Source organism: Beta vulgaris, chromosome 3, assembly GCF_026745355.1.
Source record: "Beta vulgaris subsp. vulgaris cultivar EL10 chromosome 3, EL10.2, whole genome shotgun sequence".
In the NCBI taxonomy this organism is placed as follows: Eukaryota; Viridiplantae; Streptophyta; class Magnoliopsida; order Caryophyllales; family Amaranthaceae; genus Beta; species Beta vulgaris.
This window is the reverse complement of record NC_079204.1, coordinates 3,367,194-3,387,041: the sequence shown is the minus strand read 5'-3', so window position 1 is coordinate 3,387,041 and position 19,848 is coordinate 3,367,194. Positions and strand designations below refer to the sequence as shown.

The 19,848-nt window shown below is 34.5% G+C and overlaps 1 protein-coding gene across 3 annotated transcripts; it reads right to left on the bottom strand.

Annotated features, from left to right (window-relative positions):
* Window positions 1–10,971: 10,971 nt before the first annotated feature.
* On the bottom strand, window positions 10,972–17,919 carry LOC104883336 (polyadenylate-binding protein-interacting protein 11). 3 transcript variants are annotated; one of them, XM_010667835.4, is made up of 11 exons: window positions 17,634–17,919; window positions 16,830–17,523; window positions 16,623–16,733; window positions 15,910–15,954; window positions 15,738–15,810; window positions 15,527–15,639; window positions 15,327–15,386; window positions 15,166–15,213; window positions 14,998–15,081; window positions 11,601–11,662; window positions 10,972–11,503 (listed from the first exon to the last, which is right to left on the bottom strand). In XM_010667835.4, exons 2-11 carry the CDS (start codon window positions 17,433–17,435, stop codon window positions 11,446–11,448), a joined length of 1,260 nt encoding a protein of 419 aa, XP_010666137.1. In that variant the 5' UTR covers window positions 17,436–17,523; window positions 17,634–17,919; the 3' UTR covers window positions 10,972–11,445. The 3 variants fall into 3 exon arrangements, with proteins under 3 accessions (XP_010666137.1, XP_010666139.1, XP_010666138.1); XM_010667837.4 differs by having other exon boundaries at window positions 14,998–15,066; XM_010667836.4 differs by having other exon boundaries at window positions 16,830–17,520.
* Between the last annotated feature and the right edge of the window lie 1,929 nt (window positions 17,920–19,848).

Genomic DNA, 19,848 nt, shown 5'->3' with positions numbered 1-19,848 from the left:
TTCCATGGAAGAGAGTCATCGCTTATATTATAAGGAATGTTTAATTCCCTTGACTCTTTTTTTTGGTTGCCCACCTGGTTCACCGGAGCGTTGCTCCGACTACATTCGAGTTCGACCTGGGTCGTACACCTGGCTTTGGTGGATTGGTCTCCCAACAAGAGTTTCTACACACGATGAGGCTCGAATTAACTCGACTTTGGTGCATGCACTAATGGGAGTAGGACTCAGATTCCAATTTTTCTATTTCCCTTTTTTAGATTATAATACCTCATCATATTAACTGTTAATTTCCTAAAAGAAAACCTCGTACTTTTTCCAAGATGCAAATTTGACAATTGTTTTGAGAAAAAAAAATTCTAGCTCCTAAAAAAATTGAGAAGAAGCTGCTGAAATTAGATAATTGATCATTGATATTTAGTTTTGTGAAGTGAAATTGAGAACTCTGCAACAGCTAATAAACTAGTTTTCTCGATGTCAAAAAAAAAAAACTACTAAACTATGCATTAGTATTCCCTTAGTTTCATCTCTCGAATTTGTTAAAACATTACCAAGCTAGCAGGAGATCTGACTTTCTTTCAAATATTGTATAGTAAAATGAATAATCTTGTGTAAGCTTTAATGAGTATAATGCTTGTCTTTATATATGAATTAGTAAAAGTTGTAAGTTTCTTGGTTTGAAAATACAAATATACACATCTAGTATAATCATGCATGGTAATAACATACTTCCTTCGTTCTTTCAAGACTCAGACATAGATACATATATGTATGAGTCACTAATGCGGTATGCTTGGAAAATTGTTTTAAAAAAAGTGCTGCACTTTTGAACAATGGATTGATTTAACACTTTTGTTACACCACCCAAATGGCCAAATTAAACCATCATTACCTTAAACAAATACAGGATTTTTCTAGAATCCAATTTTCATAAGCCTCATCTATGACGTCAGAAAGCAAGCAAAGGCACAAAGCTAGTGGGTTTTATGTAAAGATCCAACAAAATTATCATTCTCCCACAATCGAAAAAGGGTTTCAAAAGCACAGCTAGACTATGATGAAAAAGTACTTAAGACATTGATTTTGCTAAATGATAGACAATGTGATAACTAATCGGATTTGCAACAGATGACTGAGCAGTAAAGAAGTAGTAACTAGTAAAGAAGTTTTAACTTTATCTTTTCCCGTCATTCTCTCGGGTGATTGCCAGTTATTAGTACTCATTCGTTCTTTTTAATCTACACACTTTTCTTTTTGTTATGTTTCTTTTTAGTCTATTTTAATGTTGGTTTTTCTAATTTTTATAACAAGTCATATTTATTTTCTCCTCTTTTTTCCATCCATGTCATACACTTTTTGATTGTAACTAGTATTTGGGGCGGTGTTGCCCTGAGTTGGTATTGTGTTTTCGAACTTGATATGCATTTTTTTCAATTCCCACTAAAATATATTAAGGAAAAATCACATTTAATTAAAAGATACAAATATAATAATATGGGCACTTAAATCATGATTAAAAGTTAGTTGAGATGATAATTGTGTCATATTATAATAGCAAGCTAAGAGGTCACAGGATTCAAATCTTGTAGCAAGTTAATTTTACTTTTGTTAATCGTCGCAGCGTAAACTATTCACTATATTCAAAAAGTGGTATGTTCTCTTCTTAATATTGAACTTGAATAGTTGTCTAATAATTGAGGTTGAGGTGGTGGAGTAGTGTTATCGCTTCTCATCTCTGTTATCTCCAGGGTATAGGGATCAAACTTCATAAGACTCATTTGAGTAATTTCTCATATCCCCCCCCCCCCCCCTCAAGTGAGACCCCTTCATCTTACCTAAAAAAATGTTTAATTTTAAATTAAAATTAGACGGTCTCTTATAAGACCGACTCTTTCTGCACATAGGTCACAATTTTTTTGTTTCCATCTCTTTGCTTTCTTTAATTCCACAGTCTCCATCGACATCTTACGTATTTTAGAACAGATGATGTATGGTAGTATTAAATGGTAAATCACTAAAGCTCCTATAATACACAAAAGTTTACATATTATAGATTAGTACATGAAACGAGGTTACAATATACTTCCTCCGTTCTTTATATATTACAATAATTACTATTTTAGGTAGTTTCACATCTATTTCAACAATTTCAATTTTGGTATTAAAAGCAACTTTAATTGACAATATTACTCTTACTTTATCTTATTAAAACCATTATTAAGTACTCACTTTGCCTCATAAATTTGCTTTTATTTTCTAAAGATGATTTCTCTCCTACTCTATTTAATTAAAGAGTTACTTTTATGCTAAACTACTCATTTATTCCAAATCCTTTAAAATTGTGTCCAAACACATTATTGTAATAGAAAAAGAACGGATGTAGTATTAGTTTGGCTAAATTTTAATTTGATTGGGTCACCTTTAGTTTTTACTACTTATAACCTTTAATTTTGGCTATTTTTTGGGACATTTTTGGACTTCTTCAGACATAGTCATATGTTCTCCCAAAAAATTTCTAGGAAAGTCAACATGACTTGTGACGTTGCGCGGGTGCTCGGCACCATTTGTTCATTTCGCCTCGAAAAGCCTTTAAACACCCTATTTGTTCATTTCTCGTGAAACCAAAAGTACATCGCAATGAACGTAAAGACATCCATATATTCGTTCTAAGCCACATGACTCCTTCCCAATGACCTTACATGTCCCTAAGAGGCATCCTGTGACGTTCGGAGCTCCGGCTCCGAAAAAGTCCGAAAACATGTATTATAACATTCAATTTTGGTTGTTTTGGGACATTTTTGCACTTTTCCGCGCCTGGTCGTATACTCTTCTGAAATGTTCCTAAGAAAGACAACATGACTTGTAAAGTTGCGCGAATGCTTAGCACCATTTGTGTTGCCTCGAAAAGCCACTAAACACCCCATTTGTTCATTTCTCGTGAAACCTAAAATTGTCTCGAAATGAACGTAAAGACATCCATATATTCGATCCAAGCCACATGACTCCTTTCCAATGACCTCCCATGCCCCTAGGAGGCATCATGTGGTGCTCGGAACTCGGACCCCAGGAAAGTCTGAAAGTGCATGTATTATGACCTTCAATTTTGGCTGTTTTTGGGACATTATTGTATTTCTCCCGACCTGGTCATATTTTCTCCCGGAACATTGCTAGAAAAGCCGTTATCACTTGTAATATTGCCCGGGTGCTTGGCATCATTTTTGTTGCCTCGAAAAGCTTCTAACACCCCATTTGTTCATTTTCCATGAAACCCAAAACTGTCTCAAAACTAACGTAAAGGTATCCACACATTCGTTTCAAGCCACATGACTCCTTTCCAATGACCTCCCATGTCCATAGGAGGCATCTCGTAGCGCTTGGAGCTCGGATCCCAGGAAAACCTGAAAGCGTGTATTATAACCTTCAATTTTGGCTGTTTTTGGGACATTTTTGGACTTCTCCGGACCTGATCATATTTTCTCCCGTAACGTTCTTTGGAAAGCCGACGTGACTTTTACCGTTGTGCGGGTGCTTGGCACCATTAGTGTTGCCTTGAAATGCCTTTAAACACCCCATTTGTTCATTTCTCTTGAAACCAAAAATGCATCGAAATGAATGTAAAGGCATCCACATATTCGTTCCAAGCCACATGACTCCTTTCCAATGGCCTCCCATGTCCCAAGGAGGCATCCCGTGACTTTCAGATTTCGGACCTCGGAATATAACTTTCAATTTTGGCTGCTTTTGGGATAATTTCTAACTTCTCTGTGCCTGCTCATATTTTCTCTCAAAATATTCCTAGGAGTACCGATATGACTTGTAACGTCCCACGGGTGTTTGGCACAATTTGATTGCCTCGAAAAGCCTCTAAACAACTCATTTGTTCATTTCTCGTGAAACCAAAATTTGCCTCGAAATGAACGTAAAATCATCCACATATTCGTTCCGAGCCACATGACTATTTTCCAATGACCTCCCAAATTGCTAGGAGGCATACTGTGGCGTTCGGAACTCAGACCCCGGAAAAGTCCGAAACCATGTATAATAACCCTCAATTTTGGTTGTGTTTGGGACATTTTAAGAATTCTCCGAGCCTGGTCATTTTTTCTCCCAAAACGTTCCTAAGAAATCCGACGTGACTTGTAACGTTGCGAGTGTGCTTGGCACCATTAGTGTTGCCTCGAAATGCCTTTAAACATCCCATTTGCTCATTTCTCGTGAAACCTAAAACTGTCTCGAAATGAATGTAAAGGCATCCACATATTCGTTCCAAGTCACATGACTCCTTTCCAATGACCTCTCATTCCCCTTGGAGGCATCACGTGGAGTTCGGAGCTATATATGGCCCCGGAAAAATCCGAAATTGTGTATTATAACCTTCAATTTTGGCTATTTTTGGGACATTTTTGGACTTTTTCGGGTCTGGTCATATTTTCTCCCGAAACGTTCCTAGGAAAGTCGGCGTGACTTGTAACGTTGTCTGGGTGCTTGACACCATTTACGTTGCTTCAAAAAGCTACTAAACACTCCATTTGTTCATTTCTCGTGAAACATAAACTTTTCTCTAAATGATCATAAAGGCATCCACATATTCGCTCCAAGCTACATAACTCCTTTCCAATGACCTTCCATGTCTCTAAGAGGCATCCTGTGGCGTTCGGAGCTCGGACACCGGGAAACTCTGAAAGCGTGTATTATAACCTTCAATTTTGGATGTTTTGGGGACATTTTTGGATTTCTTCGGGCCTCGACATATTTTCTCCCGAAACGTTCCTAGGAAAGACGATATGACTCGTAACGTTGCGGGGGGGCCTGCCACCATTTGTGTTGCCTCGAAAAGCCTCTAAACACCCTATTTGTTCTTTTCTCGTGAACCTAAAACTCTCTCGAAATGAACGTAAAAGTATCCACATATTCGATCCAAGCCACATGACTTGCTCCTTTCCAATGACCTCCCATTCCCATAGGAGGCATCCCGTGGCGTTCGGAGCTCAGGCCCGGGAAAGTCCGAAAGCATGTATAACCTTCAATTTTGACTGTTTTTGGGACATTCTTTTACTTCCCTGGATTTGGTTATATTTTATCCCGAAATATTCATAAGAGTGTCGACGTGACTTGTATTTTTGTACGGTTGTTTGGCACAATTTGCGTTGCCCAAAAATCATGTAAACACCCCATTTGTTCATTTCTTCTGAAACCAAAAATTGCCTTGAAATGAACGTAAAGTCGTCCACATAGTCGTTCCAAGCCACATGACTCCTTTCCAATGTTCTCCCATGTCCCCAGGAGGCATCCCGTGGCATTCGGAGCTCGGACCCCGGGAAAGTCCGAAAGCGTGTATTTATAACCTTCAATTTTGGTTGTTTTTGAGACATTATTGTATTTCTCCGGACCTGTTCATATTTCTCCCGAAATATTTCTAGGAGTACCGACGTGACTTGTAACGTTGTGCAGTTGTTTGGCACAATTTGCATTGCCTCAAAAAGTCTCTAAACACCCCATTTGATAATTTCTCGTGAAATCAAAAATTGCCTCGAAGTGAACGTAAAGTTATCAACATATTCGTTCCAAGCCACATGAGTCCTTTCCAATGACCTCCAATGTCTCTAGGATGCATCCGTAGCTCGGCCCGAGAAAAGTCCGAAAGCGTGAATAATAACCTTCAATTTTGGATGTTTTTGGGACATTTTTAGACTTCTTCGGGCCTGGCCATAGTTTCTTATCAAACATTCCTAGGAAACCTGACGTGACTTGTAACATTGCGCGGGTGCGTGGCACATTTTTGTTGTCTTGAAAAGCCTTTGAACACCTCATTTGTTCATTTTTCGTGAAACCCAAAATTATCTCGAAATGAACATAAAGTCATCCACATATATATTCGTTTCAAGCCACTTGGCTCCTTTCCAATGAGATCCTATGTCCATAGAAGGCACCCTGTGCCGTCCGGATGTCGGGCCACGGGAAAGTATGAAAGCGTGTATTATAACCTTCAACTTTGGTTGTTTTTGAGACATTTTTGGACTTCTCTGGGCCTGGTCATATTTTCTCCCAAAAGATTCCTAGGAAAGCCGATGTGACTTGTAACATTGTACAAGTGCTTGGCACATTTGTGTTGCCTCGAAAAAGCCTCTAAACTCCCCATGTGTTCATTTCTTGTGAAACCCAAAATTTTGGATTAAATAACGACTATTATTGCATAGAAATTTGTTGTAGTTTTGTTTATTACCAAAAAAATATGTATATAATAGGGCATAGACTATAGAGTTAGCTAAGAGATTTTTAGTTGGGAAAATATCATTTTGTGACTGAAGATCATTGAGGCAGGACCCTCGTTGGTCTTTCAAAGAAAAGTTTCCTCTCGAGTTTCAAAATTCATTAGAGTTTCCATGCTAAATAGATTTTTAGAATTTTTTTTTAATGTTTATTGATTTACACATCCTTACTTCCACTTCTATAGTTATGTAAGTGAGGTTTTCTTTTTTCATAATGCAAAGCGATGGCCTCCGGATTTATTTTTACCAAGGGTTGATTCTCTGGTGTCTTCTTATTATATTATGTTCTTTCCTATATGGTAATTTAAATTTTTATTGTGGACACTTGAAGCATGATTAAAAGTTGGTTGAGTTGGTAATTGTGTAATCTTATAATAGCAAGAGGTCACGAGTCCAAATCTTGCTGCAAGTTAATTTTACTTTTGTTAATCGACATGACTTATGTAAACATTGGACAATTCTAGTGGAGTAATAAATATGACACGTGACGTGTATACATTGTTACACACTCCTTTTAATATATTTGTATAGATAGATCCACTTTTTGATTTTTCTCTCTCCACCTTTTCAATTTCTTTTTCATACTTTTGCACTTCCTATTTGATTCTCCTCCAAAGTGAATAGAGTAAATTAAAAAGAAACCGATGGAGTACTACATAAAAGACTTATACAACTAAATATGTCCTCAACTTTTATCATACAAGCTTTTTCTCACATTACACCATATTGGATTTCTTTTTTGTAGAATTAGGTAATTTATGCTTTTTTTTTGACGTATATTTTGCTATCAAAAATTGCAAAATTACATAGAACGCAAATTCACCATTATTTTCCCGAAAGAATAGGTTTAGTTCATTTTTGGGGGGAAATGTGTAAGGATCAAATTTTGGAGATAAGAAATTGCATGCTTGAAAAATTGAACTAGGGAAATTAAATTACAAATAGGCAATTAATTGCAAGTTTAGGAAAATGAAAATTAAACAGTAGAATTACAATGAGGGGACAATGGCATGAAAAGTTTCCTCTCATGCAAATATTAGTATCTTTGTGTAACACTCTGTACTCCGTTTGATAATTAAGTCTATTGAGTTTAACTCCAACTCTATAAATATATGTAGTATATTAGTTGTATTTGGATTACAATATCTTCAATATGTTGTTTGTTAACTCTACTAATACAGTTTTAGCCTTGGCGAAACTTGATGGTGTTTAATAATGCAAATTCGATCGACACAACACGATTTGTTTGTTAGCTCTCTAATTAGGCACTTCATAGAAAGTGTATTATTGGGCTGACAAAGTATTATTTTTGTATTGTGTTTTGGAAGAAAAAAAAATATTGTTTTTGGTTTTCAGTAGTGATTGATATTTGGGGGTGGTGTTAGTAATGGGAAAATCTATGTTGAGGTGCAGCTGAAAGAATATTAGTTGACATTAAAAATAGTTTTTGAAGTTAGTTTAAAGTATTGTACGAAAGTGAGAAACTTTTAGGTTGATAATTGTGGATTCAATAAGGTTTTTATAAACTATTCCAACATATTTGGTAGAGCTACGACAAGAAAACTGTAGACCTAAACATAAAATTTCTAGGATTCAACCAATCTACTAAATAGGTAATTTTAGAAGTATATGCATTATGCAATCTACCCTAATTCATTACTACTCTGTCCACATCTAAAGGTCATACTATTACTAACAACTAACAAGTAACAAGCATATATAATGTACAGTACAATCCATTATCCTAAGTTCTAGTCCCTTGTCTTTTTAAAAGTCAAACTTAGAATATTTTGACCATATATGAGATATGGTTATTTATTTTCAACATATCAATTTTGTAGTACTCGTTTCTCATTTTGGACGTAAATTAGGGAATTTATCATTTTCTTGTTATATTTGCGGTATTTCCATTGGAAAGATAAGTATTTGTATTTGGAAGTACAAAGATCATATGTAGCTACAACTTTCCATGTAAAAATGAGATACAAATATTTGTGGGCAATCCTACAACTTTTTCATGTAAGTAAGGACAAAAGAGGAATAAAAATTGTTTGATTAGGGAATTTAAGGAATAAGGCCATGTTCTTTGGAATGAATTAATAAAAATTCAGTTCAGTTCAGAAAGATTCACTTCTTCCTCTCACAATTTTCATTCATTTTAGTTCAGTTCACTTTATTTCAGTTTAATTCTTTTCAGTTTAGACAAATTCAGTTCAATTCAATTCAATTCATTAAAAAAGAACAACTTAAAATTCCACTTCAAAAATAGAAACATGAGAAAACTTCAAAAATAGAAACATGAGAAACAAGGAATACATTAATGAACTTTTTTGAGGAGTACATTAATGAACTTAAAAGCTCGTGAGTTTATCATTTATAAAATGTCGGGATTATGCTAGATAGTCGAGATAGCACAAACAAATATGAATAAAAAGAAATTCCCAAAAATGGAGTGGAAGCTAACATTATTCAAGGAATAAGGAACCAAAGTTGATCTATTTGTACAATATTTTTTATAAACGAGTAAGGGTATGTTCTATTCAATTTATTTTGTCTTATCTTATCTTACCTTATCTTGTTTTTTTTTCTGAAATGAGTGAAGATAAGTTAACAGAACATCTGATTTTATCTTATCTGATCTTATAAAATCTTATATAAGTTAAAATAAGTTGAACAGAGCAGACCTTAAGCTTATCTCAAACTTATGTTGATTTCATACTTTCACCACTGAACGAACTTAATGACTGCTTTGAAGCAATGATGGGCAAGGATAGGATCTGATTAGACCCTAAACCTGAACCCTATATTCTTTTGTTGGAATCAGACCTGGAATCAAACCTTAAGGGTCTAGAAAAGATGGACCCAAACCCTTAAGGTCTACAAGGTCTAAGGTTCAAGTCTAAGTTCTAGCATGTTTCTTTTGTTTTTGTCTAATTTTTAGTATCATTTATATTCTTGACATTCAATAGTACCTTTGATTTGTAGAGTTTAGGATCTGGGTCTAAAATTTAAGGTCCAAATGACAAAAGTTGAAATATTAGGACGAATATAAAAGTTTTTCTCTAAGACACAAAAGGCAAATAAAATACTAAATAACTTTAGAATCCAAGTGTAGGATTGGATCTAAAATACTAAGACTCGGACCCGAACCATAAAAAGCTTACTTGAATCCAAACCGGACCCAGACCCTTAAATTCCAGAAAAAGTTAAATCCAAACTCTAAAATTAATGTTAGTTTCGATTAGGGTCCTGGACCTTGCCTATCCCTACTTTGAAGACCAGACAACACTCTAATTTCTATTTACATTTTACTGTATTATGTATGTTTGGAGTGGATCCTTGACAGTTAACACATGATTTATGCGTTTGCTGTCAAAAAATAAATTGAGTCAAATAATATGAAGAAAGTCAATTAGAAAAAAAGGAGAACATTTAGAACTTAGAAGGATATAGTGAGATTATTAGTATAGAATTCTAATAACAAATTAACAATTAACAAAAACACAAATATTCGAGAATCAAGTGATGGCAAGTGACATTAGTGCGTGCACTAAAGAACATAGTCCATACCCTTATTTTAATTAGTTGAAATGCTCTTTACCTAATCTCACTAAGGAATCTTGGGTTAGGGAGGGTTGAGGATTCCCTTATTCTTTCTCTTTCCCCCTAATTAATTTTAAAAGGTTCTGACTAAACTAAACTGATTGACATACGAAAGTCGAAGGAAGGGTGTCATTAATATATTTTCACTTATGGTGGGCAAAGGAAATACTTGCTCTCGTATGAAAGCTAACATTAAACTAATGAAGAGGAACTTTTAGAGTTTTCTTGCAGGAATATATTAGGGTAATAACGCAAAGTATGCATTCTAAGTTCATATGGGAATACATACTTATATGAGAAATAAGAATGAATTTTACGCGATATAACTCTTATGGATAAGTGATGTAACTCTAATGAAAAAGTGATGTAACTCCAAAAAATGAATATTAGAAGAAAAAAAATCGAATTTTTTTAGGGAGTATCTCTCCAATAAACCAGTGTTATAATTCTAAAACAATCATGTGGTTGAAATTCATTCTCATTTCTCATGTAAGGGGCATTATATATATATTAACTAGAAATCGAATCAAAGCAGCCACCAGCAACAAAAACTTTCTCCATTTCTCGCAAATCAGGTATTTAAAATCCAATATAAAATTGATTTTCATATCCATACGCAGGTGACCCAACTAAAGATTTTTTCACTTTAAACTTAATTTTTTATTATTTTCAGGAGAAAAAAAAAAGAAAGTCAAGAAGAAAAGATCTAGAAAAAATAAGAAAAATTCATAACTAATAAGAAAATATCTGAAATATTAAGTAAAAATAAGGTGAGCCTAAACAGTAAAGTTTTTTACAATGCTCGCATACAAAAGAACCAACAGTATGTACAAGTGCATGTAAGGCTCTGTTCGTTTGGACTGAATTAATTAAAATTCAATTCAATTCAGTTTAGTTCAATTTGATTCAGTTAGTTTCCTCTCACAATTTTCATTCACTTCAGCTCAGTTCAAACAAATTAAGCTCAGTTCAGACAAATTCGATTCAATTCAGCTAAATTAAATCTAGTTCAAACAAATTCAATTCAATTCAGATCATTTCAGTCCAAAGAACAGTGTGAGACCAAAACAGGTCTAATATTTGCGACCAAAAACACCAAATGTACGTATATTCAGGGGCAGTGGATAAATTACTGAGTCTACAAACGTAGACTGAACTGAGTCAATATTCAAAAAAGAACAACAGAATGGACCATTAAACGAAAAACCAAAGAGATGAACCCATAAACTTTCTGTGGGTTTAAGTCGGAGAACATCTGCAAGGGCAACTCAGTCCATGCAGACAAATCTCCGGCGGAGTTCAGCCGTGCTGTGCAGTGCAACATAAATTAACTCAGAACTAGAAAAGAGCCTCGGAAATTGCCTCCAAACTCTCTACATGTTCAAATGAACAAAGCCTTCAAAGAACTTAAAATACCTCCCTATAACGTAAAAGCAGGATACTGGGCCCAAGATAACAACGGACAAAACTAACGACGCCACAAGTACCTTCATACTATTCTGTGTATCTATATATATGTATATATATGTGGAGATAATGATTGATAGCAACTTGGCCTGGAGAAACCAGTGGCCTCTCAGTGCAATGGCGAGCGAGGAGGTCGAGGGCGAACAGGAGTCTTTGATGGGCTCACCCTGTATATGTAAAAAGTGTGATATTGCAATTAGTCAGTCCCTAGAAATCGGATCATTATTGAGAGTCAAAAGACATGACTGGTGCTAGAGTATTCACCTGATAGGCAGCGATCCCAGCACTACACCACTGCAGCTCAGGGCCACAATTGCGCTCTCAGCCTGTATCACCACGAGAGATAAGTCAATGCTATTATGCAACCAATATATCCTCCAAAAACTATACAGTATATAATACAAAGACAGTAATAGGAAATCATAACAAAAGCTAGGCCTGGACACCAGACTGATACTAGTAAATTAGAATAACCGACTATCCCAAACCCAAAATCAGAACTTAAAAAAAAAGAGATTTTAGGTCGGGTTTGAATTCGCTGATGCAAATAAGATCAAATACTATCATCAGCTGGCTCGTGAGGAGCTCATTTAACATCATTGATCCACCACTGCTTCCATAACATCTTATTAACAGTCACACATGTCAAATCCCCTTTACATTTCTAAGTAAATGAAATTAGGTGAGTTTTTTTTGTATTGATTTTGAGACTAGCTAATCCTAACCAATCGCAAAATTCTAGAGTGAGGTGAAATAGAAAATTGAGGATTACAAGAGTTAAAAAACATGATACTCTCGAAAGTAAGAACAGCACATAACCTAACCAATCTCAAAATTCTAGAGTGAGGTGAAATAGAAAATTGAGGATTACAAGAGTTAAAAAACATGATATTCTCGGAAGTAAGAACAGCACACAGCAATGCAAAGAGGCCTAAAGGCACATATACCCATTCGCCTTTACCCACTCCAGCAAAGTAAAGAGCCCAGTTACTGCAACTCTGCAAGTAAACATGCCACATCTGAATTTTCAGGCTTCAGCTGCTAAGGCAACACCCACCCAACACACCCCGACGACTTGATAAGGTAAGTCCTAAGTCATACATCATAGACTGGTAAGTTGCAAGTCAAGGACTTGGACAATGAACAATGGTAAGTCTTTAATCAATTCAAGTTTCATTAATATCCTCCACTCAAACCCGCTGGATCCCTCCCTAAAAACTATAGTGTCATGTTTATAGGCCCAACATTTCCAAGGCAACAATCTTTAATGGAATCATCAATAGAAGAAAATCAAAGCTTTACATCCCAGTCTGTCCTATTTAGTTAACGTTAAGCTGGCCAGATACAGATAATTTTGCATAGCTAAGTCAACCACTAAAACTATTTATTCGACCAAAACTATCCCTTGCAAAATTGCAATAAATGGTTCACACACGTTTTTTTTCTTACAGGCACAATAAAGTCAGATAGCAAAAACTGACAGCTTTTTTCATTATTGCAACCATATTTATTTCATCAAAACATAGAGGAAATTTAACTGGTAGTAATTCAACCAAATTATAATGATGATTGAAGCGTTATATATGTAAATCAGGTTCGAAAAGCAAATAGTCCAACCTGGTAATAAACAAATTATCTACCCGTTTTTTCTATTTTCTCCCTTCACAAACACACCAATAATAATAACTTTGGCATGAAAAAGAACAACCTACATACATTACTTATGCAAACAGGCCCTACATAACTTTTTCACTCACAGCATGCACTTATCTTACATAACAACTTCCCCAGCTAATGAATAACAATAAAGCAACTCGACTGTTTGCAGTTACCAAAGATAATCCCCAACTCATGAAGCATAAAGTAGCTTCTTGGAGCAGCAAATTGCAAAATGACAAGCAAAGTTACTCCCTAGTGTCCATTGATATAGTTTATAGGAGACAAAAAAGTACAATCATTGGGAAAAACATGATTTTATACAATAAACAATATTTAACTTAACTTTGCAGGTCAAAAATCCTGATATAACTGTGCAATTGAAGTATACTGCACATCATAAACAACTCTAGTGGTATTAACAATTAAACCTTTTACATTCGTTAATGTCAGCATAGAACAGTCTTAGAACCCATAAGGGTAAGAACCTAACATGAACCAGAGATACTGAGGTGAACAGCCCCATCCACAATGGCAGGATTGCATAATCATTCTTGTTGCTAAAATGATCAATATAAAGTCCACTGTTCACCTCAATCAGACAAGTAAAATACCCAACTGAAAACACATACCTATCTCTGTAGATCCCTCCCGGCTCCAACCACCCTAAATCATTGCAAAATGTCTCCTTCTATCCCCAAAAATGCTCCTAACTGATAATTACCACCATCCTTTATCAAGCTACAGCTTGTCAAACATCTGTGTCTGAAAAATTCCGTCCCCCCCCCCCCTCTACAACACATAAAACAAAGTGATACATGTCTATAGAGTCCAGACTCCAAAACATACAAGCTATTTTTCCAATGATGTACACAACACACAAATAGATCAGGCTAATCCAGCCTTTCAATAAAACCTTTAACGATCCTTGGATATAATCCTAGCCAAACATAACACACAAAAGGCTATGCCAGTACATGTACTTCATAATTAAGAACTTCGAAGTATTCATACAATAGACTATGCTTCTAAGACTCATATTCAGTTCCAACCCAGAAAATCCTCCATATCCTACAAAAGTTCTAGAAACTATTGCAATTTATGAAGATTATATAAACTACTAAATGCTTATTATACATGATAAAGCAAACCCTGACAGTAGTTGAATAATCCCTCGATCTCTCAAGACTTAACATATTTGGTTTTGCACAAGTATTAAGGGCGGGGAATTGAGTGGGCACTTAGCAGGTAGTGGCATTAACAAGTACTAACTGCTCTAATTGTTTTCTTCATTTTATTTGGTGGACCGAACCCATATACTAAAAGATGGAGTAACTAAAAATAAGTATCCCATGTAACAAGCAAAGACAATCTCTTACTTCCATACCACAAGCCATCAACCAATTTAGGTTCAAAGCTCATATTCAATTACACAAACCCAGTCCCAAAATCCTTATATTCTTCAATTGCTCCAATAACTATAAAAATTCATGAATATACATGAGGACCCATACACTAATAATAGTTGAATAACTGAGATGCTACTCAGCAATAAAAAAACAATTTCTTATATCCATCCAAAAAGCTGGTCCTCAATTCCAATCCAGGCGCAACAAGGATTAACACCATATCTCAAACTCTAAAGATTGCTCAGCACTGAATATGGAAGTAACTTATAACACGTGGTAACTATCATCATCAAGAATAACAAGTAACATCAGTTTATAACATCTATCGGATACAGATGGCCAAAACACTAAAGACCAAAATGCAAGGTAAGTGAGAAACACAGAAATTCAACAGGATACAGCAAGCATAAAGAATAAGAGAATAGCATCTACAATGGTCTCTAAGATAAATGTAGCTACTAATCTACAATGTTCAGGGAAAATGATATGCTGAGAAACAAACGAGAGATAGAATTACATTGAGAGCATGAGGCTCCACGAATTATGAGCATAAACCAGTAAAGGAAAAACACTGAGTAAAGAGGTGCGGAAATTACCATGACAAACTCCACAAAAGCAATGCGAGTTGAATGATGATAATCTCCGAGCAACCTCAGGCGTTGAACCTGGATAGTACTTATCTTAAAGAAACCATAAACATTTAAACATAAAAACAAGAAATAAGAAAGAACAAGACCAATATTAGAACATGGCAAACTACACACCTCTCCACAAAATGTTTCAAAGAACAGTTTGATATCAGATTGCGTAACCTACAATTAATCAGTATGGAAAGGCCATATCAATTATACAATCAAAAGTAGACGATAACCATACAAAAGGTCAAATATATATACACATGTGATGAATGGTTGACAAAGTATACCCTCTTATCAATATTGGTACAATAAACAGTTCTTGCACACATCTCCCTTTCATCTTCAGACTGCAGACAGAAGCCATTAGTTACGTGGATAGTAAAAGTCTTTAATAATAATTACTATGCCAAAATGTAAGCTTATTTCGAGTACTCAAAACACTCTCGTAAAAGGAAAAGATTACAAATGCAGTCAGTGATAAACTAACCCTGGGCAAGAAAGTAGGATTAACGGGAGCAATGGCAGTCTTAGAAGGCAGCACTCTGACAGGATAATATCCAAGCATTGTACCCGAAAGGCTTAAAGCAGCCTTAGCACCCTCTGCCAAAATGGCAAAATCAAAATATATAATAACATGATAAACATAACCAATCATCAAACCCCAACTTATCGGCAGAAAATCAAGCTAAAGTCAATACCTTCATCAGTAAATTCTACAAAAGCAAAGCGAAGTATTGAGTTTGGATCACCACAAACACGACAATCAACAACCTAAACCACACCCCAACCAAAAGGAATTAATAGAAAAAAACGAATAAAAAAGACAGCGAAAAGTCCCAGAACAGTGCACAGGTAATGATGTCAACTTACCTGCCCGCAATTGATGAAAAGCATTGCAAGTTGCTCTTCAGTAACCTGAAATTCACAAAATGAATTGATTAGACAAACTTATACCCAGACAAGAAGTTTAACAAGCAACATCAACATTTCCAGAAAGATTCCCACCCTCAGAAGGGTAAGGGTTCGGAATGCTACCTTGCCCCTGTGATAACACAGAGGCTGTCTATCTGATGCATGACTGAGTGAACTTCAAAATATGTGTATATATATAAGTAAAACAATTAAGGCCTGTTTGCTATCCCCTTTTGTTTTCAGTTTTCTCCAAAACTAAATACGAATATATAAAGACCATAAAACGTAGAGTAGCAAGAGTATTACTATAGATTATACTACTTCATTTATACTACATTTTTAATTCAATATACTAAATTTATCATCAAATATAGTACTTTCTTTGAAGAACATAACACCAAACCGTGTTACAAACAAAGTAGCATCTAACTCAGTACACAAATTTTTGTGATTTTTCGTTTGGAAGGAACAGTTCATTATACCATCTAAAATCTTTCGACCAAAAACTGGACACTAACAGTGATTCCGAATGAACGAAAATAATTTGATTCATCCATTAATCCAAAAGCCAAAATATACTGAATCTTTGTCTCAATCAGAAACAAACAATAAGAAATTCACAAGCAATACATCAAAACATCCCAAACAAATTAACCACAAATCTGCAATACCTGTTGATCAATATCCGAAACATACACCGTCCTCCTAATAACATCTTCCCTCTGAGCCATACTAGTGCGGTTATTCATCCTCCTCTTTCCTTGCCCATAACCATTTCTTCTCTGTTCATCCAATACATACACAAAAATCAATAATTCTCCCAAATTCAAACACAAACAAAACAAATTTAACACAATTCAACAGATTAATCAAATTACCCTTCTACCAGTGAATCCATTGGCATTTCCACCACCAGCATTAGGTTGATTCATGTAATTGTTTGCATAACCAAAATTATTATTGTTATTAGTATTGACATTTTGGAAATTCGACAATGAAGGAGGCACGAATTCTTTTGCCATAGGGTTTAATTTCGATAACATCTCCTGTAAATCCCTAATTTCCTTCTTTAACCCTTCTCCATTTGTTAGATGAAGATGATTATTGTCTTTTTTACTGTTTTGATCATCATCTTCATCTGTACCACCATTTTCACTGTTGGAATCAGTTAAAACAACATGGTTATTATTGTAATTTCCATTGTTCATCTTCTTCTCCTGCAAATCTTCAACACTGTTGTTGTTCTTGTTGTTGTCGTTGTCGTTGTCGTCTCCATTTTGATGTTCAGCAACAAAAACGACGTCGTTTTTCTGTAAAGACTGAGACTTTAAGCTGTTGCTTTTCTCACTCTTCTCATTGTTGTTGTTGATGTTCTCACTCTTCTCATTGTTGTTGTTGATGTGACTGTTGTCGTTTGATCGTTCAAGATCAGTCGTTTCGAAGTGGTTTTCACTCGATGCGACACCGTTTTCAGCCACCGCCATGATCGCAGAAAAACAAATAACTTAACTTTATTGTTTCTCAAATTCCAGAATTTTCACTAAGAAACTTGTTCAATTTCCTTCGATTCTACTGAAAAAATAACCGATCAAATTACAATTATTAAAACCCTAACAATATGAAATCAAGAAATTGCATTTTTTTTTCCGAAGAGAGAGAAAATGAACAGTGAAAACGTATACCTTTTTGGAAATTAAACAGTGATGTTCATTGATCAGATGATTGAAATCGATTAATAGAGAAAATAGTCGTCTTCTTCTTAAGTTCTTCAATGGCGGATAAAAAATAAAATTAAATTGTGATATTTTTAAAAGGAAAAAGAAATGTTGTAGAGCAACAAAACCCAACTTTTTTTATTTTTTTATTTCTCGTCTCTTTTTTAATGTTGCAGGTGATTCTTTCTTTTGCAGAGTTTTAAAGGGTAGAGGAGAGAGAGAGAGTGAAAAAATAAATGGAAATGTCAAAATTTATTTGAGCTTCTTCGAAGAGTCCTTTTGCTTTTAGCTAAGAAAAAGTTAATATTACTCTATCCGTTTCACGGTATAGTGTTTGTTTTTTTTATATATGCGATCTTTAAAATAAATCTTTGACCTTTAATATTTTTCATTTTTTATTATTAAAAAAAATATAAAAAGTTGATATTATAAAATTATATATTAAGACGAATTTAACAAGATTTCATGTGAATATTTTTTTTATATAAAAATTAAAATATTTGGTCAAAAATTTTAAAGTTTGACCTCGAGAGAGAAAAACAGGCATTATATTATGGGACGAAGGGAATAATAAATAAAGAATACTACTACTTTAGGCCTTAGGCTAACTTTACTTGACCTGGGTTTCCGAGGAACTGTTAAAAAAATTGTAATTTTTATTATACACGTCGGTATATCATGAGCGTGCTACACCAAAAACTATTTTGGTTCATTTGAAGCTCTTCCTATGTTCATTTGGAGGTTTCACCGTTCAATATGGTATGTCCAGGTGTATGATGAATGCACTCAAAACTTTTACTTGGAATAGTAGTAAAATTTAATTTTAGGAATTGAAGTTGAAACTTATTTTTACTCCTTAAAATTAATTTTTGGTGATTGGAGTAATTTTTATTAATTCTCTTATATTTTCTCTTGTACAATTAATGCTTTTACTACAAATTTGTTTTTATGGTTTACAATTAATATCGTTAATTTTCCATGAGTCAAAGATTGATTCATGATTCTCACCTTAAAAGGCTGATTCTTCGTATCAAAAATAAATAATTAAGTTGATTCTTGAGTAATATTATTATAAATATAATATAGCCACAAATGTGTGTGCTTTTAGATAGTAATGAAGGTTTGCTTATTCATGTGATTTTAATCTTTATTCGAACTTATTTATGCTTAATTGGAACCTGAAAATCACTCATCTAAACTTATTTATTTTTAAGCTCACTTACTTTGTTTTGTTTTGTTTTATCTATGGACACCACCTTCCTTTTGGACGGTGTAAATCCTGATTATTCTTTTTGTTATTTGTTTTTAGGTGTTGTTTGTAATAAAAGTTCAATTCATCTCTAATGGAGAGTTGCTTTAATTATATGTTAGAGGTATATCTACCTATGTAATGGGTTTCATATCTCTCCTTGTGAGAGTTGGGATTTTTTTTTGTGGTTGTTTTGTTTTACATATTGTTTTGTTGATGAAAATTTGTGCAACTTCACGAGAGATGTCAATTCTTTGTCTACAATTAGTTGAATAAAATCAAATTCTACCACAAATATACAACATATCAATACCTTCTTACAAGGTTGTATCAAACAATAATGTGAAAGAGTATTTGAAGAATTGGTAGTTCTTATCGAAGATTGTGACTTTGGCATAATAGAAATTTTATTATCCAGCTATGTTTTTTTTTAGTTTTGATTTATTTTGTAAATGTCGCATAACTCATTGTAATTGTAGATTGAACATAGTTGACCTGACCCTTATATAACCCAGAGTATTTAACTTATTTGAACTTGTTAACTATAAATATAACTTTATATTTACTAGTCCTAGATTCATTTTATTGTTCTGTAGATTGAAACTTAGGGCCTGTTCTCTTCGGCATAAAACAGCTGAACTGAACTGAACTGAACTGAATTGAACTGAACTGAACTGAACTGAATTGAACTAAACTGATCTGAACTGAACTGAACTGAATTGAACTGAACTGAAATGAATAGTGATATGTGAGAGTAAAAGTATTGTCGATCAAGAGCTAAACTGAACTGATCTGATCTGAACTGAATTGAACTGAACTGAATTGAACTGAATTGAACTGAACTGAATTGAACTGAACTGAACTGAAAATAAGCTGGGGAGAACAGGCCCTTATGCGAGGAGAATACAACCTAAGAGTTGGCGTTCAAGTTAC